The 23,438-nt window shown below is 38.0% G+C and overlaps 1 protein-coding gene across 2 annotated transcripts in view; it reads right to left on the minus strand.

Annotated features, from left to right (window-relative positions):
- The window catches only part of ARFGEF1 (ARF guanine nucleotide exchange factor 1), a 48,377-nt gene extending 25,236 nt beyond the window's left edge, over positions 1–23,141 (minus strand). The window contains exons 1-17 of one of the 2 annotated variants that reach the window (XM_088540184.1): positions 22,981–23,141; positions 21,762–21,908; positions 16,819–16,998; positions 15,928–16,201; positions 14,888–14,998; positions 14,094–14,266; positions 13,166–13,299; positions 10,245–10,479; positions 7,601–7,700; positions 7,346–7,485; positions 7,143–7,251; positions 5,873–6,074; positions 4,503–4,614; positions 3,709–3,914; positions 3,527–3,611; positions 2,604–2,775; positions 1,480–1,631 (exon numbers count right to left, since the gene is read on the minus strand). In XM_088540184.1, the coding sequence (XP_088396310.1) occupies positions 1,480–1,631; positions 2,604–2,775; positions 3,527–3,611; positions 3,709–3,914; positions 4,503–4,614; positions 5,873–6,074; positions 7,143–7,251; positions 7,346–7,485; positions 7,601–7,700; positions 10,245–10,479; positions 13,166–13,299; positions 14,094–14,266; positions 14,888–14,998; positions 15,928–16,201; positions 16,819–16,857 (2,244 nt within the window). In that variant the 5' untranslated portion in view covers positions 16,858–16,998; positions 21,762–21,908; positions 22,981–23,141. Of the gene's footprint in view, positions 1–1,479; positions 1,632–2,603; positions 2,776–3,526; positions 3,612–3,708; positions 3,915–4,502; positions 4,615–5,872; positions 6,075–7,142; positions 7,252–7,345; positions 7,486–7,600; positions 7,701–10,244; positions 10,480–13,165; positions 13,300–14,093; positions 14,267–14,887; positions 14,999–15,927; positions 16,202–16,818; positions 16,999–21,761; positions 21,909–22,980 lie in introns of those variants that run through there. The other variant, XM_088540183.1, reaches the window with a different exon arrangement.
- Positions 23,142–23,438: the final 297 nt, after the last annotated feature.

Genomic DNA, 23,438 nt, shown 5'->3' on the forward strand with positions numbered 1-23,438 from the left:
TTCAACTCATATCATTAACTTTGATGTTACCTGTTGCAAAAAAATGAAATAGTGAGAAACTGTATGAAACATAAGAGGTGGGATAAAAGTAACATGATGCACTCCCCTCAATAGCACTCTCCTCCACCTCAAGCAACCAACCAAACCCACCATCTTCAGGGTGCTGAAAACCTCATGTTGTTATAGCAGTTGGGCATCTATTAATTTTAATGCTAGGTGGATGACAAATATCTGTGCTATGGGAATACAGTGCTAAGTTAGAACAGAGGTAGAATCTACAGCTGTGACAAGAACCAACACACTCAATGCTAAAGGAGCCTCCATATTCAGAAAGATGCCTATATTTGATTTTTTTTTTTAATTTTGGTGTTTAAGAAAGCAATAGAGAGAAATTATGTTCAGTGCACCTCTACTAAATGATACCCTAAAAGTAGATCCTAAATAAGAGCTTGATTTAGCATTTCAAACACAGTGTTTTGATCTACTTTTAATAATAGGGTGACAGACGATTTAAGAAATGTGCCTCGCAGACAGCAGCCTTGCTCCTAGATGCCCAATCTCTCCTCGGTTAGGGCCCGGAGTTCAATCTGACCTCACAGTAAGTCATTTCAGGGAACAGTTTGTTTCTTGTGACAGTAGTTTTCTGAGAACTTCACTCCCTGGAGCAGTTCACAAGAGAGTCAGACGAGCACTGCTGGTAATGAGAAGGCAGTGTAGGAGAGCACATGGGAAAAGCACATTTTCTTTTCAGAGGCAGTTTGCTGAAAGTGGTTAGGTAAGCCAAAGACAACATCCAAAAGCCTTCTTGGATGTAGATCTCTATTGGACACACTCCATATATCTATAAATCTGAACCACTTGTACAGAAGAGACATTTGTGTTGGAGATAGCTTGTACCTATGCAATGGTAAAGACAGCTAACCTGTATTAAACTGCTGTTCTAAACACCTGTCTCCCACAAAACTATATGGTCCTCCTAGCCTTTTTTGAAATATTAGTTTGCAATTCTATTTGCAATAGGCACGATAAGCCAAATGTTTACTCTGATAACTGCACTCCTCACCCCTGCCCAGTGCAGTAAGTAATCTCCTTTAGGAGCAGGAAGCCCTTGAGCATCAAAATGAGTCATTTCTCACTTTTATAAAACTGTTGCTTTAACTCTGTCTTCATACCTGAAATAAAAATCTGTTCTTGCAAGTTTTAATCACTCTTTACACTTTTATCCCCCTGATAACTCCTCCCTTTCATGAAGATTTCTTCTATCAGCATAGAATTTTCTTAAATCCAAGGGAAATTAAGTTGGAGCAGAAGGCTCAAGTTTATTCTTTCCTGCCGCAAGTTAAATAATTGTAAAATAATCAAATGCAGTGAATATAAACCTTCTATATTTTCAACAAATCCGATCACAATCGGTGCACTTTGCACCATGGAGAACCTACATAAAATCTTAGTTAAATGCCTGAGCACATTTAAACTCACCTTGAACATGGGTCTCACATGCTCCAGGTGTGTTGCACTAGTAAAAGGTGCCTGAACATGGCTCACCGCCTCCATAAGAGCTTTAGCTGTTTTGGCCATTTGTTCCATTTCCAAATTATATAAAAGTCTTCTCTGCTTTTCACTAGCAACACCTGCAAAGATATTTGTTTTTCTTTCTTTACATTTCTTCTCCATCACTCCAGCTGACAGCATCAAAAGCCAACAAGGTATATCCACTGAGTTGAACTCAAAAACAAACAGAAGTTTCATAGCAATCCATCTCCAGAGAAAACAATTAAAATAAACCTTTTCTCCAGCAAAAAGGAATATTTAACACCTTTCTGATTCAATAATGGAACCTCCATCACACCAAAATAGAGAAACGCAAGTATAACATAATAACTCTATAAACTTATGTTAAAAACATTACATTAATTGAATGACTACTGAAAAATCAGATAGATTCTTTTTTTTCCAGCTGCAAATTTCTTGCAAGCTATCTATCCATAAGGCTAACTTAAGACTTACTAAAAGTATACAAATTTGACTATGTTGGGAAGCATCCAAGTCTCTCTCCAACATTCTCTGTAGAAAACTGGAATTAAGAACAACTGAATCTTCACACTGTGCAAAAAACGAGTATCGTTTGTCTGGTATTTTAAAGCTAATTTTAAAAGTGTAGTAAAATTAGGGCTCTGTAAACCAAATAAATCAAGATTTTTGAAGAAGTAAGAGTGCTTCCTGGAAGAAAATGCAATAGTTAGTCTAGTAATAGAGGACACATCCCATTTTTTTCCGTACTGTGCCTATCAGCCACACTGTTAATTCACAGAGCTCTTGTACACATTTCCTTATGAGGTTGCTCAACATCAAAACCTGTTTTCTCTGTGGGAAATTTACCAAATCCTATGCAGGCACAGGCATAGTGATGTTCAAACAAGCAGTGGCATTTTAACATAGGTTTTAAGTCATGCATTTAAATTAAAAAGGAAAAAGAAATGAAATAAAAAGTTAGGACTCATTTGGAGTTCGGTAAATGATGCTGATTTGATTCACTTATTTCAAATAGATAACAAAACTGAAGATTCAGTATTTTGGAAAAACCTAACACTGCAACTACTTACTTTGCTTACTGGATTTTGTGGGTATCGTTAATTCTTTTGTTTCTTTCATTGAAATCTTCTTTCCTGCTATTTCATTATAGATAGCAGACAAATATTCTTCAGGGAGATCTTTACTGTCATTGATACCTCTATTCATTTTAATATACTGTTCTTTTGTCATTTTGTTCTTCACCTGAAATCCAGAAAGCAGCTATTAATATAATCTGACACAAGTTTTTAGCAGTTACAGTGATGTCTACAAAGCTGCAGAACAGATGACAGTTACCACAAAGAATTAACTTGCTGATTCAGAAGAAGCATTTAAGTATTCAATAGGACTACATCTTCAAATCTATGAAATAACACAAGGCCAAATGGAAATTACAACACTCACAAGCATCCATTATGATCTGCAGTTAAATTAGCAGCCCTCGACTGTAACAAATTGAAATTAAAGTGTTGTCATATAGACTAGGTTATTTATTTTAAATAGAAATCTATACACTTTTTCAAGATATTTTTAAATTACTGATGATAGCTACAACTTTGTATGCAATGTACTGCAGGTATTTATCAAAATACAAATGCATTTTTTTAAGCTGACTGATATCAAGAGCAGATTCGTGTTAAAATCAGTGGGTCAATAGTTACATAAGTTTGACTGATGGGTAGATCACTACTGCTGAGTGCTGTAATGTAAAAGTAAACCCCTACTCAGTGAAATATGGAAAATGGAAATGACACCTTACAGAAATACCTACCTAAAACAACTTAAAAACCTCCACATCCATGAAACACAGTGCTACTTAATGGTGCGCAGGTCTAGCCTACCGAATTTTTTAAAGCCTGCTGTTACACTGAGCACAAGTTTTTTTCAGCTGCAGTGTCACAATATCTAGAAGTTAAACTTCTATGGATTATACATGTTTTTTCTAGCAACATACCTGCGGACTGTGAAGATCTGTTGTCAACATGATAATCGAGTAAGCTAAGACATACGCAGTATCGGCACTAGCAAAAAGAGTTTGCCTGATGGGGGGAAGAGAAAAAAACAACAAAGTAAAATATAGGCAACTTTTACTTATTGTTCAGCTTTACAAAGTTCTGAAAATAAAGTATTATTTACCCTTGGTTACATTCTAAATATCTAGCAGCAAATTTTTCCATTAGGCGATCAATTTTTTGAGCCTCTCCTGGAAGACGAAATCCCTCTAGAAACATACGCAGAGCTGAAACAAAATCCTTTCCGGAGAAGTCGTGTTGGTCTACATATGCATACATGACTTCTTTGTTAAATTTATCGTTGTCTCCCAGAAACTCCCCAACCTGAGTCTAAAATAAGAACAGAAAAACTAGTACAGTCACACTGGAAAACACTGGTAAAGTGAGAACAAAGACATACTGCCCTTATGTACTAGAGAGAGAGAGGCCCACATGTAAATAAACTAGGACATATTCCTGACTCTCAGCTCTTAGCACAGCATGTTTTAGCCCTACGTTCTGTCATAATGTTTGTTTGAGCCGTCCTACTTCCCCCACTTCCCTGACTTTCCTCCTGTACCATTTCATTCTGTTAGGTGGGCTCTCCGTGTGCTGAAGCCCAGGGAGTGCTACCAGTGACGCTCCATTCCCCGCTCCAATGCTTTGGGTACTTGGGAACTGACTCAGGTGCATCAACCATTTACTTTATCTCCCCACTGAACTGCAAGGTGTGCATAGTACAGGATGCAGCTCTCTTCCACGTTTTAACTTCTTTTAGTTGAAAGATTTTTGAAAGAGAGAAGTTTCCTTTTCTTCTTTCTTGTACAAGGCTATCATACACCTTAAAACACTCTAATATGATATTCAGCTGGTATAAAAACATCAGCATAAGCAAAAACAAGCATCACAATTAGCAAATTAGTGAAACAGTTTTCTTACTGAATCTAATCTCTCCTCTTGATGCAAGAACTGGGCAATATCTTCAGGGGTCGTGCCGAGCATTCCTTGTTCTTGCAGGTACTGTATCCCTCTCTTTGGCTTCTTATTGAATCTGTACAATAAAGATCAACACGGAATGAGAGGGAACCCTTTCATCTGTAAACAGAGCCGTGCCTGCTTCATCAAAAAGAAATCAGTATCTTGGATGAGATAAAAAAAAATGGCATGTTAGTTACACATTTTTCCTTTATTAAACTATGTATGAGGTAGGAACAAGATACTCCTTTATATTATTATTATTTCTTCCCTTTATCCTTCCTCTCCATGTAAATATTTTCCTCTTCCTCTTGCCTAAGCAACTGCCACCATGGCATCCAAGCAGCTCTCCGTAAACAGGATATCGAGTTCACTACACAGTGAAATGGAGTCCTCCTTCTGACCCAGACAGCCAAACACTATTGTTTACCGTGGGCTAGGGTGCAGTTTCTGCTCTTCTCTAACTAAAATTGACTGAAATTCCAGGTTCATTCTAAGTTACAGAAATGTATGTGCACGCTATATATACATACATACACACACACATGCACATACATATGTACATGTAGGTAAAAACAACATTCCATGGAAACTGCATAGTCTTGGTTTGGAAAGGAATAATTGTGTTATATTGATTTATATTTCAAGCTCAGTGAAACACTTAAGAAATCCACCAGCTGCTTGCAAGAATGGCAATGAATGAATTTAAGAACGACTGGATGAAAGACCAAGGGACTGAGGGAAAGGAAGACCCTAGAATTCTAAGACATGTTTATCTGGGGATTTAAATATTTACTAAACAAAATTTGTATTTTGCAGAAAAAGACTTCGCTGAGGAAGCTGGGCACAAGGCTGAGGTCACATGAAAGAATCATATCAGACTCCATTTAGAAATTATATTATTCTCTGCTTCAAACTAGGACAAGCTTACAAATTAAAGGGAACATCATTTTAAGCATATAGGCACTTCCATGAGTAATATGTAACGTAAAACACGCAGCATTCAATTTATTGCAAGAGCTCCACGTACTTTTTACCCAAATATAAAAACCTTGTTTTTAGACAAGCTGGGCTGGAGAAAAAAGAACAAACATTCAGAGTACTCATCTTCTAGCTGTGAGGAAGTAGGTTAACACAAAACACTGTTGACAGACTCCAAAGGGAGAAACATTCAGCACTCTTTTACGAGGGGAAGTGCTGTTACATCCAGAGGGTTTTTTTTTCTTTTTTCCCTAACACAACATGAGTATCTATGAGGAGAAGGAAGAAAAACCCGGGAATCTTCATAGCGCCAAAAGAATCCACCCTCCCATGGGTGATAAAAGGGCACTCACAAGTCAATTCCTTGTTCTATTATTTCCTTTTGTTGCTTCAGGACCTCAAACTGCTCTGGGTTGTCAGTGCCAGACATCTGTGTGCTGTAACTGCCAATTCCAGACGAAGCCGTCGAATCCAGGGAATTTAAGCTTCCATATCTGTTAATTGTCTCAGGGTGTTTGGTTTCATTGCTGTCCTGTTCTGTGGGTTTTTCTTGGCCTACAAATTTGGGGGAGGAAGAGGGGGAAGTTACATATGTACAAAATACATACATACTGAAACAAAATAAACACAATTTCTTCAATTCTTCAATTATTCTTCCTGTCCTCTCTGAAGAGTTCTAAAAGTTGCAACGGTATCTTCAGCAATCTATTTGTTTTTTATATAAACATTCTGCCTTTGTTATGTTTGGAAAACTAACCTAAAAAATCACATACCATATATCCCTGAAAAGGGATTCTTTCAGCACAACACATACCTGTAATTTAAACTTCAAAATACAAATGTAACTTTGAACTACTTGGGAAGGGAGGGGAGGAAAAAAAAAAAAAAAAAAAAAAAGGCAGCAATACCTCAGAAACCCAAACCCAAACCTTTCCCTCATTCTCAGGTCTACTGTCACACTTGGACCTGAATCCAATGGAAACTGGATGCTCCAAAGCACACAGGACTGTGCATGCCAAATAGCTGGTGCTCGCACTCCGCTCACGCTGACAGCAGTGCTTACCATCTTGAAAAATCATCCTACTACTTCAGCTATCAGCTTTAAGTACTTAAAATGGTAATTGTGGCATAACCTTGGCACTTTTTCATCTCACCTCAGATGGAAACAAAACCACAATTAGATTTAGTTATTTCACTGCTTATAATATTGCACATCCTGTAGCTATGTATTAGGAACTAAAAAAATAATAAGAAGAAGAGAAACTCCAAGCAGCTTGCTTTAGTATTAATCTACTGGAAAGTAGATTACATTTGAAATTAGGGAATCTTGCAAGTAAGTTTTACTGTGCCCTTAAAATTAGAAATACATGAAGTCACGGAATTTAGTCACTTTCAGTATAATAGACTCTCAGGAATTTAGAAAATTTTGAAAAAAATGAACTTCTTCCAATAACAACCATCTAAACTTACTAATATTTCTTGAAACACTACCCACAGCTTGTTCTTTTCATAAATGCAACAGCTTTTACAAAACCAGAAATCAACAGTATTAAAATGTTGCAAAGTCACTACATTTCTGCAGTATATCTTCACTAAAGCCAGAACAAACCTAGCCCATCTTACCGAGCGTTGTCTGAGAGTTGGGATTTACGTACTGATCCTTGCTCCACTCCACCATGCACTTCAAGATTGACACTAAACATTCCAATCCCTTCTTTCGCAAACTTAGCTCCTAGAATGGATTTCAAAAGAAATACATTAGGGAAACGGAGAGTCTAGTTTTAACCTATCATTTCAAGAAGTTTGAAGTTTGACAGAATTTTTACCTGAACATTGGACATGCCAAGTTCTTGGCTACCCCTTCCTTGAGCGATCTTCGACAGGTCATTAACCAGCCTTTCAAATATGTTTGCTGCATTTAAATCACAATCGTAGTTCACATAAATGTCCACTACACTCTGGGCATCTAGAAAGAAAGCAACATTGTCAAACTTGAAACAAAATGTGTGTGAAAGACAAGTTCAGTTTTGCTGTTTAGCATTAAAAAAAAATCAAAAAATAGAACCAAAAGGTCCTTATACCTGCACATATCCGTGTCAGTGTTTGTATAACCATCCATTTATGATCAAATGAGCTGGTAGAAGTTTCCAAGATATACAGGAAAATTTCTTTGAAGAAAACCTAGCAAGTATTCCGAGAAGAGGAAAAAAAAATTGTTATATTTAGAGCACTGACTCTGAAACAGTGTTAGCAACCCTGAACACCAATATTCTGACACTTGTAATTCTGAAAGCATCTGGACAATATGTAAGAAGCATTTTAAAGGTACAGGAGAGGGAAGAAAGGAAGGAACGAAGAACTTGAAGTAGGACTTCAAATTAGGACACGTGTAATTGTGGAGTTCTGCCCATCCAAAATTTTGTTTGTATTCTAATCACTAAAGCAGAAGAACTGCAAATGCTGTGAAGTCCTGAAGAACAATTTAGCCTAAAAGACTAAACTGCTGTTAGAGTTCTGGATCATTGGGGATTATAAAAGAAAAGCTATTACCCTCTTATTTAAAATTGTTTTTAAAATTATATCAAAATTTAAATAATTAAATATTTAATAATAATTATTAAATTAATTAAAATTAAATTAAATTAAATATTAATTAAATTAAATCATTAAATTAATAATAATTAAATATTTAATTAATTATTATTAAGTATTTAAATTAATAATTAAAGGGATTATATGACATAATTTTATAGCGATTTCATGCTATCAGCCAGGTAGAAATATATTTTAAGTAACATTTTTTTAAAACGAAATAAACACTGATAGGAAGCTATTTCCTCAATCAAGAAGCACCAGTAAGTTTTCCATTGCACGAACCTCTTCAGGGAAAAAAGAGCACAACCTCACAGTTATTCTTATTTAAGAAAGTCTTCCTAGGAAGCATAAGGAGTTTGGCACATACCAGGTCAGACCAAAATAAGTGGAACACTATTCCAAGAACTTAAATATATGTACAATATTAGACTGACTTTGGCCACAACTTTATGGAATCTAAGTGGAGGAAGCCATAAAACTAAACATCATACTTTCAGCAATTCTTTGCCACATATTTACTATTTTATGAATTTTTACTTGAACACAATAATGCTACTGATCCCCTCTGAGATTAGAAAAAGAGTTATTTTCTGGTGGAGAATTAAGAAAACAGAGAGAGAGAGAGAGAGTTTCAAGTATGAAAATTAAACCCAAGTCTCTAAGCTACAAAAGAAATTTGCCAGAAATCCTACAATTTATGAAGTAACTTATTTAGATCTCTGTACTGAAACAGAGCAGACTTCTTATTTCTAGTATCAACTTTTGAAAAGCACATCTTAGTATGTACAACTCTCAAAGCTTTACAGACCATTTGTATTTTAGATGTTTACGCTGGTATCTATCACTATGTTATTTGCTAAAAATTACATCATAAACTTGAGACTATGCTCAGCATATCAGGAAACTAAGCCAGAAAGCACTTCCTCATCGGGTTAACTGAAAAAACAGACAGCTCATCCCGAGTTGTGGAAGGGTGGCAAGAAGTATTATAGCTAAATGACACACTAAAATCCCTTGAAATTGATGACTTCATTTCCTAGAAAAGATAAAGCAAGAAAGAGGGAAAAAGGAAGGAGAGGGGGCCCCTCAAATAGTTGCCTAGTGTCAGAGGTGGCCCTTACATTAGTGCAGATGAATCTGCTGGCTTGTTCAGAAATACAGCTACAGGAAAATGCAAGTAAGGTTCAGACTCTCAGAGGGCTGAGTATTACAGTAAGAGCTGAGAATTGCAGTGCAAAGAAGAACATTCCAAAGAGCTGCAATGAAAGGTGCCCCCCTGGGCAACAGCTTCTGAAATTAACTCTTAATTTCAATATGCCAACCTTTCTCATGCAGATGAAGCATGCCGCCTCCATCCTAAAATAGAGATTTTGCATATTTTAAATCAGAGCATATGGCTTGCCTTGCAGCTCCAGGAACTTACTAAATCCACCAATAAAATACAGATCTAGACTTGTCTGCCCACATCTTCTGTATGATCTCCAGGATCACCAACCAAAGAATAGGAATTCTTAGCTCATACCATAGGGGGAAAAATACAAAACAAACAAACAAAAAACCCCTCATAATTCCTCTCTCTTATGATTCATAGTGATAGACATGGTGGCACTGGCAGCATGAAGCTTTTAGCTTTCATATTTGCAAAAAGAAAATACAGCCCTGACATGCTGCGCTAATCCTAATTTTAATACATTCTAAAAGCTGCTACGATAATGTTGGGTACCCTATATCCAAATTTCCTCAGCTACAGCATCATTTTCTGCTTGAAATTTAAAGACAAGATGGCAGAGACGGCCTCTCATCACATTTGTGTCAGGAAAGCCATACACAACATTTATCAGCTGCATGCTGACTTGTAATATCGATGTTACAGAATAGGTTTTATTTAATCCCTAAATATTCCAAAGTCATACTGCTGTCTGTTATACTTGACTGAGGTTTCAAAGGCAGTCTGTAAGTATAGCCACTGTCCTTGGGCAGAAGAGAACTCCACTGTAGGGAAAAACCAGGCAAGTCTTTACACACAAGCTGAGATTCCAGATGAAAAACACAAATTCACCTGAGCAAGACCAATCTACACACAATTGCAGACAGACACTCACCTAAAATCCTCTTTTAAATTAGACATACCTCAATCTGCATCTTTAGATGAGTCTTGAAGTTTGAGAGGAGGGTAAGAAATATGGAAAGTGAAAGCTCAAAAACTTCTGGTACTGATGAGACTCCATTTTTTGACAGTGCAACACAAAGGTACTGCTTAATAGCGTTAATAAACATCTCGTTTGTCCTGAAGACAGGTCCTGCATTCTGCAGGATGGACAGAAGCAACTGCAATGAAAGAATCTTTGATCGCAGTTCATGAGACCTAGAACGAAACAAGACAGCAAATAAACCTCACACAAGTCATAAACATTAAGGCAATCTTCATAAAGTCAGCACGCCACAATTATTTTATGTGTGGAAGATTCATGAAATAAATACTAAACAACTTTGTTTAGAAAGAGCAAAAAGACAATGCTGAACAAATCTCGTTAAGTAGTCACCTTTCAGGTAAGAATATGGATAAAAGAGCCTTTTTTAGTTACTCCATTACTACTTTCACTGCTGCTGAGTTAGTTACTCTTCTGCAGAGCAACACCACCTCTCAGCAGCAAAAGGCAGGCAACCTTGCCTCCTCTTAGTCTGAGGACGAATGGAGGATTCTTTCCTTTTAATGGACTTTGCAGGATCCCACCTGAAAGACCCCATCCCACGCCAGCTGCAGAATGTGAGCTACCAAAAGGGGAAAGAAAACAACTTCCTCTAGAGATTCCTTGTTTGTCTCTACTTTCACAAGCATGAAGAGAGAGCTCAAGGAACATAACAACAACAGTTGTACTGACTATTTCTTCCTGACACAGAAATCTCTCTTCTCCCTAAATATGGTATTTTACACCCTCAGTCAGTCACTGGCTCTGTCTCACTCCAAGGGCAATTAAGATACATAACATGCCTATCACATAGGCATGATCATCATCATTGAAAACATAATGCCATTTAACTAATTTTCTGGAAGGAAGCATTGTTTCCTCGATTCCGGATGCTCCTTGCCACCTCTGATCATCTCTTGATTTTGTAGCATGTTGCATCAAGTTACAGACTTGTTCAGATAAACATGGTTTGCTGTCAAGCATAAGAAACTTATGTTATAGATTCACTTCATATTTAAAATCTAATATTGCCTTCTTCAAGTAAGTGTCAATTCATAACTAAGTCCTAAACTTTACAGCCTCACCAGCGAAAATTCACTTTAGTCTAAAACAACCTCAAGGACTGAAACATAATAAATGATCTTGCAGGAAATTTCTCTTAAGTATTTCTTCTTAACTACAAAATAAGATGGGAGAAAAGGACTGAAAAACCGTTAAGCATGCTTCTAGGAAGCACAAGCTAGATCTTTACTCCTAGTCTTGTGTGTTTAAATCAAAGCTCCATGCCCACTTGCCTGAAATTTAAGAATATTTCCTTAAAAACTTCATAGCTAATTTAATTAAAAACTTCATAGTTAATTTCGGCAAGCTGATTTAAGAACTTTTTTTTAAATGCTGTAGATATCCTACATATATTCTCCCAATTACAGCAAGAAAGCCATCAATGCCTCAGAACAAAGATAAATTTTAGGCATTTCTCCAAAAGCAGAACATCTTTGAATTCCTTGTCCAAAATGTTACTTCCCTAATTTTTCTATAGGAAGAGTTTAATCAGTTTTAAAATACACATCAAGGACTCCATGAACTCAAATGGTTCTAAATGCCTCAGCAGCTAGTGCTGCTCTTCCAGAGAGACTTAACCTCTTAAAGTTTTGAACAAATAACAAAATCTTAATCTCACAGAGGTGACTTAAATCACAGAATTGTTATGGCACTTTCCCGTAGAAAAATTCTCTAGAAGAGGCCCTTAGGCCCCTAATTGTTATTCTTGGATTTGCTAACTTTGCAGAGAGCATGACTAGATGACAATGTAAAAAAAAGGTTTTAGATCAACTCTTTAAGACCCCATTAAATTCTTTTTTTCAACTTATTACTGATATCTATAATTAAATATAATCTATCTTAGAGCTACGTAAGTTAAGTGGGAACCTGCAACAGAAAAGATATTATTTTAAAGAATATTGGGCTGTTGATATTAATCAGAAGTGATTTTATAGTTTTAATTTCTTATGTCAAAAAATAAAAGCAGTCCTCTTGAAAATTATTACAAGCTGTTCTTAGCATCTAAAAAATATGCATATTCATCCTATCCAAGATCAGAAATGCAAACTTCTGTGCCAACAGATGTGACTAACTCAGATATTGGCATCCTAGATATGAAGTTTTTTTGTTTCACAATAAACAATTCTTTTGGCCAAATTAAACACACAGTATCTTCTATCAGATGGTAAAATTTCCCAAACAGACAAATAAAGACCTCATCTCCAAAACATTTCTGTTTTAGGTTGAGAAGGCTGTCAAATGTGTCCGACTTGAACACAAGAATGAAAAACTCTGTATCGCAAATCTGTCAGAACTACTATCAATTCACAGCAAAGACCTTATAAAAAGAGGAGCTAATTGGTATGCACACTGAATACTCACTATGCAAGAGATAAAAGAAACTACAGGCCATAAATGACAACGGTTTTGAACTTAGGTTATGAACTTAGGTGTCACTCAAAAGCAGAGTAAAAATAGCTGAGACCAAAAGATACTTGAAAACCTTCTTTACAAGCCCTGCTGGATGCAGACTGTCACACACACAATTATTAAGTACTTAGAGGTAGCAGAAGGCTGTTAAGAACCATAAGATTGTTAAGAAACTTCTAAAGAAGCAGATGGGTAAGGAAAGCTGCTTTCATTAAACATAGCAAACATTACACTACAAAGCACTACAACATAAAGTATCTTTTCAAGGTTTCTAGGCTTTTTTTTTGCCATACTGTTGTTCTCTGAGTAACTGAGGATTCTCAAAAATATTTAAGTAACTTATTTTTAAAATAGAAAAGACTCATTATAGGAACTCTTAATTCTACTTACTTTGGATCTGGTGGTCCATCTGACAGGGGCTTCATAGAGAGTTTACACAGTGACCTGAATACAAGGAAGGCATCCTTTTGTAAAATGTGGGAAAACTTAGCACCAGGGGTAGGTCCTGAAGAATTTCCAGATTCCTAAAGAAGTTAACATATTTCAGTATTCCATTTTGCATTAGCAGCGTGTGTAGGGAAATCCCCACCTCCTAGCAACAAGAAGTTAAGATATTATACGATATAACCAATTAACTATAATTATATGGTCTCAAGATTAAATTAAAAAGTAGTATTCCGCAGTGCTGCTAAAATAAATACGTTCACTAATAAAAACGGCCATCTCAGTAAGAAATCAGAATTCCGTAGGAACAACCACCAAATTAGACTGACCAAGTTTAAACAAGGCAAATTGCACTGATTTGCCCTCTGTAGTTTTGAGCAGATACCTCTGATTAATAAAAACACCAGACAAAAGAAACAAAAAAGTAGTAAACTGGTAAAACTTACAGGGTACCATACTGATTCCTACTACCAAGTTCTTGCAGTTCTGAACTACTGTTCCCTACATTGCAATACTTAAATATATAAGAAACATACTTAATGATATCTTTGGCTAGTACAGCATAAATGTCTGGTGACTGCTGCTTTTTAACCTTAAAAATCTGTTCTTCCCAAACCAAATTATTTACTACCTTGACAGCAGAGACTCTCTGCCAGTAGGTACTGTATGCGTGTTGACAACAGATAAAACAGAGGGTATGTATTAAAATGCAATAAAGCTTAAAAAATTATTCATCCCTTGAAATTGATCTAAGTCATTTTATGGAATTACATTAAACATTCTCTATAGAATTGTTTGGCAAAAATAAACAAATAAATAAAACGTATCTTAATCCGTCCTTTTTCAGAACCTCCTAATTTATATTTGTCTGTACCTGAGTGTCATTGGAAGAGACAGATAATCTGTCATCAGGTAAGGATGGTGTATAAGCAACAGAAATTGGAGTCCCTGGAATTCCATTTGCCTGAATGTTTTCACTGTCACTGCCATCCTCCAGCGTTACAATTGTGCCATCAGCACTTGCACTTTCAGCAGTCCCTTCAATATCTGTTAGAGAAGACATAAAAATTAACCTCAAATGTCAACTGACAATGCGAAGTAAAATGAACTTTTAAATACTGCCTCAACTAGAATTGAAGTTTTGTAAGGTAGGAAGGAGTTTAAGGCAAAATTAACATTAAATATGTAAAAAACTGACACTAGCTCCCATTAATGAAAATTACAATAAAAAGTGACTGAGAATTTCACAGTTTCACTATTTTACCATGTTTTGAACTAGGGTTGGGGAAAAAGGTCATCAATTTCATATGTAATTTCCAGAAAACTGAAAAATATTGAGCTTCATTGCTATTTTAGAGACAAGCCCACTGCAAAGAACTTCTGTGGCACAAAACAGAAAAATTAAATTACCAAAAATTCTGAGAGAACTGATCATAAATTAGTATCACAAGAACTTGAGCTTTTCTTTTCTTGAATATCATGCTCCGATAGAGACTGTAAATTAATGCTTGAAATCTCATCAGAGAACTTTAAACTTTAATATGTAAGTGATAGTTAAGTAAAGGTATATTTTAGCTAAGTAGCTAGCATTATTAAAATAATTCTTAATGTCAGGCTTCAGACTGTAGTTCTTATTGGATAGACAGATAATTAATATGGATATAATACCTCCTACTACTATGTTCACCATTTCCCGCACAATACTTTGTACAATTTCTTGTGCCTTCTCTTCACATTCATTTTCACCATCATAGGTTCCTCCATCAGCCTTAGAAAGAGCTTTAAAAAAAAAATCAAACTGATATTACTAAGAAGCTCAGAAATTAAGAAAGTATTTTGTTTATATTTATGTATTTATATTACCAAATCTATTCATGGAGAAATATACATTAAAAAAAGCAATGGCTGAAAAACAGGAATTGAAGAATGAACTTTCCAACACTTCCAGAATTTAACATATAGATGGTGGATAACTTGCAGACCTATTCAGAAAATACATCAATTTTGTACATTTACATAGGTTACACACTAAAAAGTTATTGCTTTCAAATGCTATTTTCAAAAACTCTCCCAACATTACTTAGACACATCTTTCCTGATGTGTCATCTTTCCTTTCTGAGGGAGCTGGGCCTGTTCAGCCTGGAGAAGAGAAGGCTGAGAGGGGATCTAATCAGTGTCTATAAGTACCTCAAGGGAGGGAGTGAGGAGGATGGTGCTGGTCTCTTTTCAGTGGTGGCCACCGACAGAACTAGAGGTAATGGCTACAAACTGAAGCACCAAAAGTTCCACATGAACTTAAGGAAAAAAAATTTTAACAGCGAGGGTGACAGAGCCCTGGAACAGGCTGCCCAGAGAGGTTGTGGAGTCTCCTTCTCTGGAGATCTTCAAAACTCACTTGCATGCAGCCCTGTGCCGCGTGCTCTAGGTGATCCTGTGTGTGCAGGGGAGTTAAACTAGATGACCTCTAGAGGTCCCTTCCAACCTTAAGCATTCTATGATTCTATGATTCCTACAGTGACTACAACAGAACAAATGTAGCAGTAAACAGTATTTGTGATAAAGCTTAACAGGGGTAACAATGCCAACAGACATTCTGTATCAGTTAACTATGTGAAAAATATGTTGGGAGGGAAGGGGACAGAGCCCTTAGCTTTTTTTTTACACAGACCTACCCCCTCCCTCCATGAAACAAATACACACTGATTACTTTCTGCTGCTGTCGCTTGGTCAGCTTCCGTCTGCTCATTTTCAGCACTAGAAATATCAGATCCATTTTCTGCCTCCGTATCTTCTTGAAAGTTCTTGTCCACATCATTTGTGTTGTGGTCAAGCTCCCTCTCATGCTCTTTAGACAGCTGATCAGTCTGAGTAGGAATGTGCCTCAGCGGCGGTGACTCAGGCTCATGATGGCTTACTGGGGACTGTTGTAGATGGTGCTGCTGTCTGTGCCTTTCCTTTTCCATCTGCTTGGCTTCCTGAAGCTAGAAAAAATATTGCAATTGCACAAAAGTTCTATCAGAACAAAACAGGAGCTGTAGGCCCCAGTGTATGTGTTGTTTTATAAATACGTAATCCCTATTGTCTCTGCTTACACAATGCCTTAATATTGCCTTAAGAATTAAAAAAAAAGTAATTTGCATTACTACAACTACAAATCAGACAGAAGGCACAGGGCTTATGCTGGGGTTCCTGATGACTGCTCCTAATGACAGTTTCAGCGACATATAGGTAGGTATGTGTTACTGACTGTGACACACAAATGCTACAAGAATGTAAGCAATGACATGATTGCCAAGTATTATTTTTTGTCATGGATTACTCCTTTGGTGCTGATCACCGCAATATCTGAGCACTTCCCAAAGACTACTGTATTCCCATGCACTCTTATGAAGAGAAGTGGTGCTGCACCTCTTACAGCCTGAGAACAGGAAGTGAAATCAAATATATCCACTAATCACAGAGACCCAATCTGAGAAGTTCAAACCCTATGAGCTTTGCTAGACTATGAGCTTTACTAGTAACGAAATCAAATATCTCGAGGTAGCTTGCTTTCAGACAACTCTTTTTCTATAAATATTACAGACACCAAGATACTCACTGCTTGATTTTCCATACGTGCAAATATGACATTCAGCATTTGTGTGAGAGTGGCCTTGGCTGTGGTTTGATTTATGAGGTTTTTGCTTGCTAGATAGATATTGTAACATGTTCTTACAGCCTGCAGCACTGTCCCTTCGTGGATTTCTATATGTTGAGATGTTACTGCAGTGAGCAAAGCCTACAGAAAAAAATAATACGTATTTGTACACACGCATATATACAAACATTCCAGTCAAACGTTTCTCTTCAAAGAAAGTATGCAATAAATATTAATCCTGGATTACTTTTTATATATAAAGCAATAAGAACACATCTTGAACTCTAGTTTAATTACATTTTGTCATGTAGTATCATAGCCATATCTGAGCACCATGCCAGTTTATCAAGTTGAGAACATTTTTACTAATGTATTTAGGAAATACCCTAGAACTTTTTTAGGCATAAAACATGAAAAAGGGGATACTGCTTAAAACACAGAAAATAACTCAGAGGATTCAAAAAATATTTAAAAATAAATTTAAGAGTGAAGAATGAAGACTGAGTAAGGCGGTTACTCCTGGGACAGCAACCCCCACTAAACACTTTTTGGATATATGCTAGAATATTGTGTTTCCCTCTCTGTAGAGGCTCACTTCTTTCCTTCCAATTCAGCTGGTTTCTGCTTCTCTTATTTTACAGAAAGTATGAATATAGTTACCTCTGTCAGGTAACTGGGTGCAAAGACATTGCCAGAGCAACTTGGGCAGGGGGAAGTATTGGGGTGTGGAAGGAATGGAGAAGAACTGGTCCAGGAATGGAAAAGACCTAAATAAGCTCATCATCATACACCAAGAGGTGTCAGAAACCAATTACATGCATTAAAGGACCTGACAGAACTAATGATTTAATAGGATGCTTAAGAAGAAAAAAAATGGAAGCATTAGAAAGCTTGTACTTTGGAAAGTCTCTTCCTCACAAGGAAAAACAAAAATATTTTAAACACTGTATAATTATTCATCAAACTGTGTCCAAATTTTCTCACAGACATTGTCAGCATCTCTGTCAAAACATGGCATCAACATACAGATGAGTGTCTACTTCTCAGTCAAACACTTAGAAAGAATAAACCTCAATACAAAACAACAAAAACCACCACCACCACTATGAAGCTTAATAGGAAAAAAATACACTACCTTGTATACACTACCTTGAATACAAAAAACACTACCTTGTTGACCTGCCTCTCAGAAGTCCTGAATCCTACTCCTGGACACCAGGTGGCCCAAGGTCCTTTCTTATTTTCTATTCATATCACAGCTCTCTCATCAGCAGCTACATATGCAGGAGGTACAATTCCCTGATTAAGGGAATGAAGACCTCCCAGCACTGGAATTGTTCCTCCCACCACATGCAGTTCGCATGTACCAGGGAGCACTGGGCTGAAATTCATACCAGCGTCCGTGGCAATGCCTGCCCCTTGGCAGTAATTCAGTACAGCCACAGAACAGGAAAAGGAGACAAAGCTGGGGGTGGATCAGGTACTCCACTGTTCTAACTGGCGTGGCAGCCTGTATTTCAGGATCTCTTTGCTACGCCTGTCACGAGCAGCGAAGCTGGGTTAGCTCATAGCTCCTGCCCCACCGCCAGCTTGGGGGGTGTGTGTGCAAAGACGTGTTTGTGCACATGCACAGAGACAGGCTTCCTCGCAGCCCCGCGTATTCATGCAAGGTCATTCAACATCCCCATCTTCCGTGCAAACTCAGAGGCCGGTCTTCCCAACAAGGCACCTCCCTGTAGTTCCCTAACTATTAGAGGTCAGTGTGGCTACAAATGCTCTAGGCGTCTTTCCTATTGGTTTCTTTCCTTCTTGGGCACTGTAGACAACAAACTCTAATTGCTACTGTTCGTGTTTATAAACTGAGCACCATTTTTAACTTTGACCTTTTGTTAATACCCTTCAGATTCCTGCCAAATAAGAGCCAATCTCTGGCTATTACTCATGGCTACTTCCCCCTCTCAGTGCAATTGCTCCTCCTCTAGTCTCCACAGTCTAGCAGAAATATTATCAACCACCCCGAGACAGGCAGGGAGGACGTGCCTGGACTCGATGATCTTGAAGGTCTTTTCCAACCACAATGATTCTATGACTCTGCGACACAGAGGAGCAGACCACCGCCTCTTCCAGCAACAGGCTCCAGACAAGCAGAGAGAACATGGGCACAAATATTCATCTGCCATCCTTCTGGGAGAACCTCATCCCCATTCTATCTTTATAGATTTATTTTTAGAGCTTATTTTATCATACATAATAATTCTTCTGGAACAAAAAGGCCAGGCGGAAATGTAAACAGAACCTCAACTACCAGCTCTGCAGGTGTCAAGGGCAGCTTTACAGACACAAGCCACAAATGCCACAGCAGAGAGCCTAAAGGCAGCAAAGCCTCTCTTGATGCAACCACTTCAAACATAATTTAATTAAGCAACTTACAATGGCAGCACTAGCCTAATTATCTGCTTCCCTTCTGCCTCTGGCCATCCCCTCCACAGCACTCCAATAAGTGTTTGCACAGCTTCACATCAAAATTACACCAACTGAAAATAAACTATGAGAGGAAAGGAAGAAAAGGCCAGTTTGCCAGTCTGGAGTCTGGTCATGGAGTTTGCAGAGGAAAAAGAACGCGGCTACAGGGATGAGAAAATGCAACCAGAAGCAGGGAGAGAAAAGAAACTGTTTCTTACACAGCCTCAGCTGTCAAGACTACTGTCAGATACATCTCTAAGCTTAGATATGCAAAATGAGGCAAGTTATGTCCCTTGGTCTGGGCAGGATTATTTTCTTGCCAAGTGTAGGAAGAGGCACTTCCAGAAGACCGAAGCTGTTCTGGTTGTTAGGGTCTGCTTCAGATGACTCCACCAAAATCTCCAAAGCAGTTTTGTCAGAAAGCCATCCAGAAGCCAGCAACCACCACCACATACGAACTCTTACTTAGCTCTAGCTCCTAGAGGTCCCTGGCCAAGGGTAGCCTACTGTGTAGTTACCACCTACCAGCAGAAGCTGGGGCAGAGTGGCTGCAGAGCTGCGTGGCAGAAAAGGATCTGGGGGTGTTGGCTCACAGACAGCTGAACACGAGCCAGCAGCATGCCCAGGTGGCCAGAAAGGCCAACAGCCTCCTGGTTCATATGAGGAACTGGGTAGCCAGCAGGACCAGGAAAGTGATTGTCCCCTGTCCTCAGCACTGGTGAGGCTGAAACCTTGAATACTGTGTTCAGTTTTGGGTCCCTCAGCACCAGAAGGACATTGAGGTGCTGGAGCGGGTCTAAAGGAGGGCAATGAAGTTGGTGAAAGCGCTGGAGCACAGACCTTGTGAGGAACACCTGAAGGAGCTGGAGATACTTAGTCTGGAGAAGAGGAGGCTCAGGGGAGACCTTATCGCTCTCTACAACAGCCTGAGAGGAGGTTGCAGTGAGGCGGGGGTCAGTATCTTCACCAGAATAACTACCAATAGCACAAGAGGAAATGGCCTCAAGTTGTGCCAGGGGAGGTTCAGGTTAGACATTAGGGGGAATTTCTACACAGAAAGAGTGGTGAAGTGTTGGAACAGGCTGTCCAGGGTAGTAGTGGAGTCATCATCCCTGGAAGTGTTCAAACAACATGTAGATGAGGTGTTTAGGGACATGGTTTAGCAGGCAGGGCATTGAAGGGTTTGCGGTTGGACTCCATGATCTTGAAAGTCTTTTCCAATCATAATGATTCTCTGATTCCATGAACCTCCAAAGAGGAAGGTGCCCGAGCGATCCGGGTTTGCACATGCTGCTCCAGGGCTGGTGATGCAGCTGCCCTGATGGGAGCGCGGAGCAGCCTCCTCACAGTGCACACCTGCAAGCAGGGGCCTAGGCCGCCTGCCTTTTGCCTGCCTCAAGGAATTCAAATTCCTAGAGAATACACCAACCATGAGAACAGTTAGATCATCAGAATAATTATCAGAAGAGCTTAAAAAGGTATGTGATCCATCCTTGAAATCATACTGGGGAAGCTGGGTCAGTGGCCCAGAACTGACAAGTTATGAAGCCTCAAATCAAAGAACATGACTGACTTTGCAGTTGTATCATCTCCCACTTAATGCATTTTAAAAATGCTGAAGACACATTATGACTATTTGCTGGATCAATAAAAAGAAATTGGGGAACAACATACCTCTTTTGCAGTAAAAATAAATAAACCTAATCTGCAAGAAAAGTCAGCACCTCAGGACTCCTATGCCCAGAACACGAGGTAACAAACTCTCCGTTCACATACTCAGCCTTTACTACTGTATTCTTCACTACTGCTTATCAGCAGCACAATCACTCAAAGGGTAGATTAAGACATTCCCATTAGGTGTTAGCTTCCCTTAGCTGGCATCCCCAGGATTACTGAGTGTCATCAGAAATGCTACGGCCCTGCAGGAACATTTATTTGCATGAAGACTGCATGCAGAGTTTACCAAATGCATGTACAGAAACTCCAGACCACCTTTAAGCACAAGTCCATAGCACAACAGCACAAAGCCACCATGGTAACAACTAACTGCCAGCTCTAATCACATTTCATATAATAACTTCAAAATTGATTTAAAAATTTGCTCCTTAATCACCTCCTTCCCCGCTGGGAGAGCAGGATGATTTGTTTGTAATTCTGCACAATTAAGAGAACTCAACTGAACTGCAGGGAAAGAAATTTCACCCAGTGCTCTGTGCATAGAAGTTCTTATCACAATCATGACTTCACTCAAAATTTAATGGGAGAAAATGGAAAAAGCAGCAGAAGGCAGGGATTACCTATCTTAAAGGAAGAGGATCATAGAATATATTTTAAAATCTAATTACATTTTCAAATGAAACATTGCTTTTGAATTCTGAGACCATGAATATCTCCCTGTTCTCAGTATTATAGATACTGGAAGTAATATTTAATCAGATTACCTTTATTATTTGTAGTTGAACCCCTTCGTCTGTTTGAGGGCCTTGAAAACAGCCACATATTGTCTCAATAATTCTATCAATTAACTTTTTGCCCGGAGCTGTGCTGTCTGGAGCATTCCCCGTCAAATGCCCATATGCTATAAGTTTCTGGAGAGGGGAGAAAAAAAAAAAGAAAGAAAAGCTTAAAAAATAAGAAAATACGTCAGGCTTTTATTACAATATATAAATTCTTTTGATATCACTAACTTGAATAGAATAATTAAAAAAAATTTACCCCAAACCTCATAAAATGCAATGAACTCTAGATTTATTCAATTTTTACTCAGTAACTCCAAAAAAAGTTTGCCAACAAACTCAATATTAAATCTTTGTTTCAATAATAAACAATAATTTCTAAATAGTTATTTTCTAGAATAACTCATATCACACAAGTCTTCATATGTAGTGAGCACATTAATGTTTTTAATAGCAAGTAAGTCAACTGCAAATGGTTTCTGTTCAAGGCCTTGTGTTTGCAACTGTTCTACCTTCTCTCTAGAGATCTTCAATAGTTTGAAAAAATATCAAAATTAACAAAATCCTGTTGCAAATACTTCAGGCAAGAGAACGTTTGTAAATCTCCGTGGCCCACCTACTTAAATATACAGAGTAGCAAGGCATCACAGTGCAAGAGCATGCCAGGTATGCATGCGCCCGTGAGTGTAAATATATTTATTGAGCTCACTGCTATGGGGCTACTCAGGAGATAAGAATCTGATGCTGCAGACATCGTTCTGAACACACAACAGGAGCAACAAACCTCTGAGTTTTGAAGGACTAGACATTTCAAATTTAAATATTTTACCAGAATTACAAGCAACATTAAATGAATCTGACAATGATATGCCTGCCACACTAGTGGAGTTTCAGTCCTTCACGTTACTGATAGCAATTCACTACACAGAAATGTGCATACATTAAAATGGATCGTTGTACACTGGTGCAACAAAATTGCTCCAAATGTGCAACTATTTGTGGTTATATGTGTATACAGAGAAATACACACTATGTAATAAATAGTAAGACACATGATCACCTTTCTTCCTGAAATAAATTAAATTTGGCTGTGTGCGCATCAGGTAAAATAACAGCAAAACAACAGTCTTAGACAGAACTGTTACCTGCCATTCAAACCAACAACATTTTGTAGTTGACAGTTAAATCCCATTTTCATACAGACCTGTAAACAGTCTAGAGAAGTGCTAACAATCCTGGGGCACTTGGACTGGCATGCCAGTTCAAACGGCAGGAAATACTTGTCAGCTTCAATAAAGCTCGTCTTGGATTTCACAGGGGGAAGAGTGCTTGAACCAGGCTTGGCTTCTCCATGAGGGGGACTGAACAGAAGAATTTGGTTAGAGAGTTAGAAGTGTCCACACAAGTAATTCCCATCTTCGCAGTATTTATAAACCAGAAGAAATATCAAGAAAATTGACACGAGGAAAGAATGCCTTCTACAAAGTGAATGCAAAGGTAATACAGTCATGAAAACATTCTTAACAAGTTTATTTTTATACTGAATCTGTCTCCTTTCTGGAACAGCCGTATCAGCTCTCCTTTTCAGGCAAATACAGAGCATTACCTATTGTACAATACTCCTTCGATGGAAATGCAGCTCTTTTGGACAAACATCCAAAT

The sequence above is a fragment of the Tinamus guttatus genome, unplaced genomic scaffold, assembly GCF_059628265.1.
Source record: "Tinamus guttatus ecotype Peru unplaced genomic scaffold, ASM5962826v1 Tinamus_guttatus_pri_ptg000056l, whole genome shotgun sequence".
NCBI classification, from domain to species: domain Eukaryota; kingdom Metazoa; phylum Chordata; class Aves; order Tinamiformes; family Tinamidae; genus Tinamus; species Tinamus guttatus.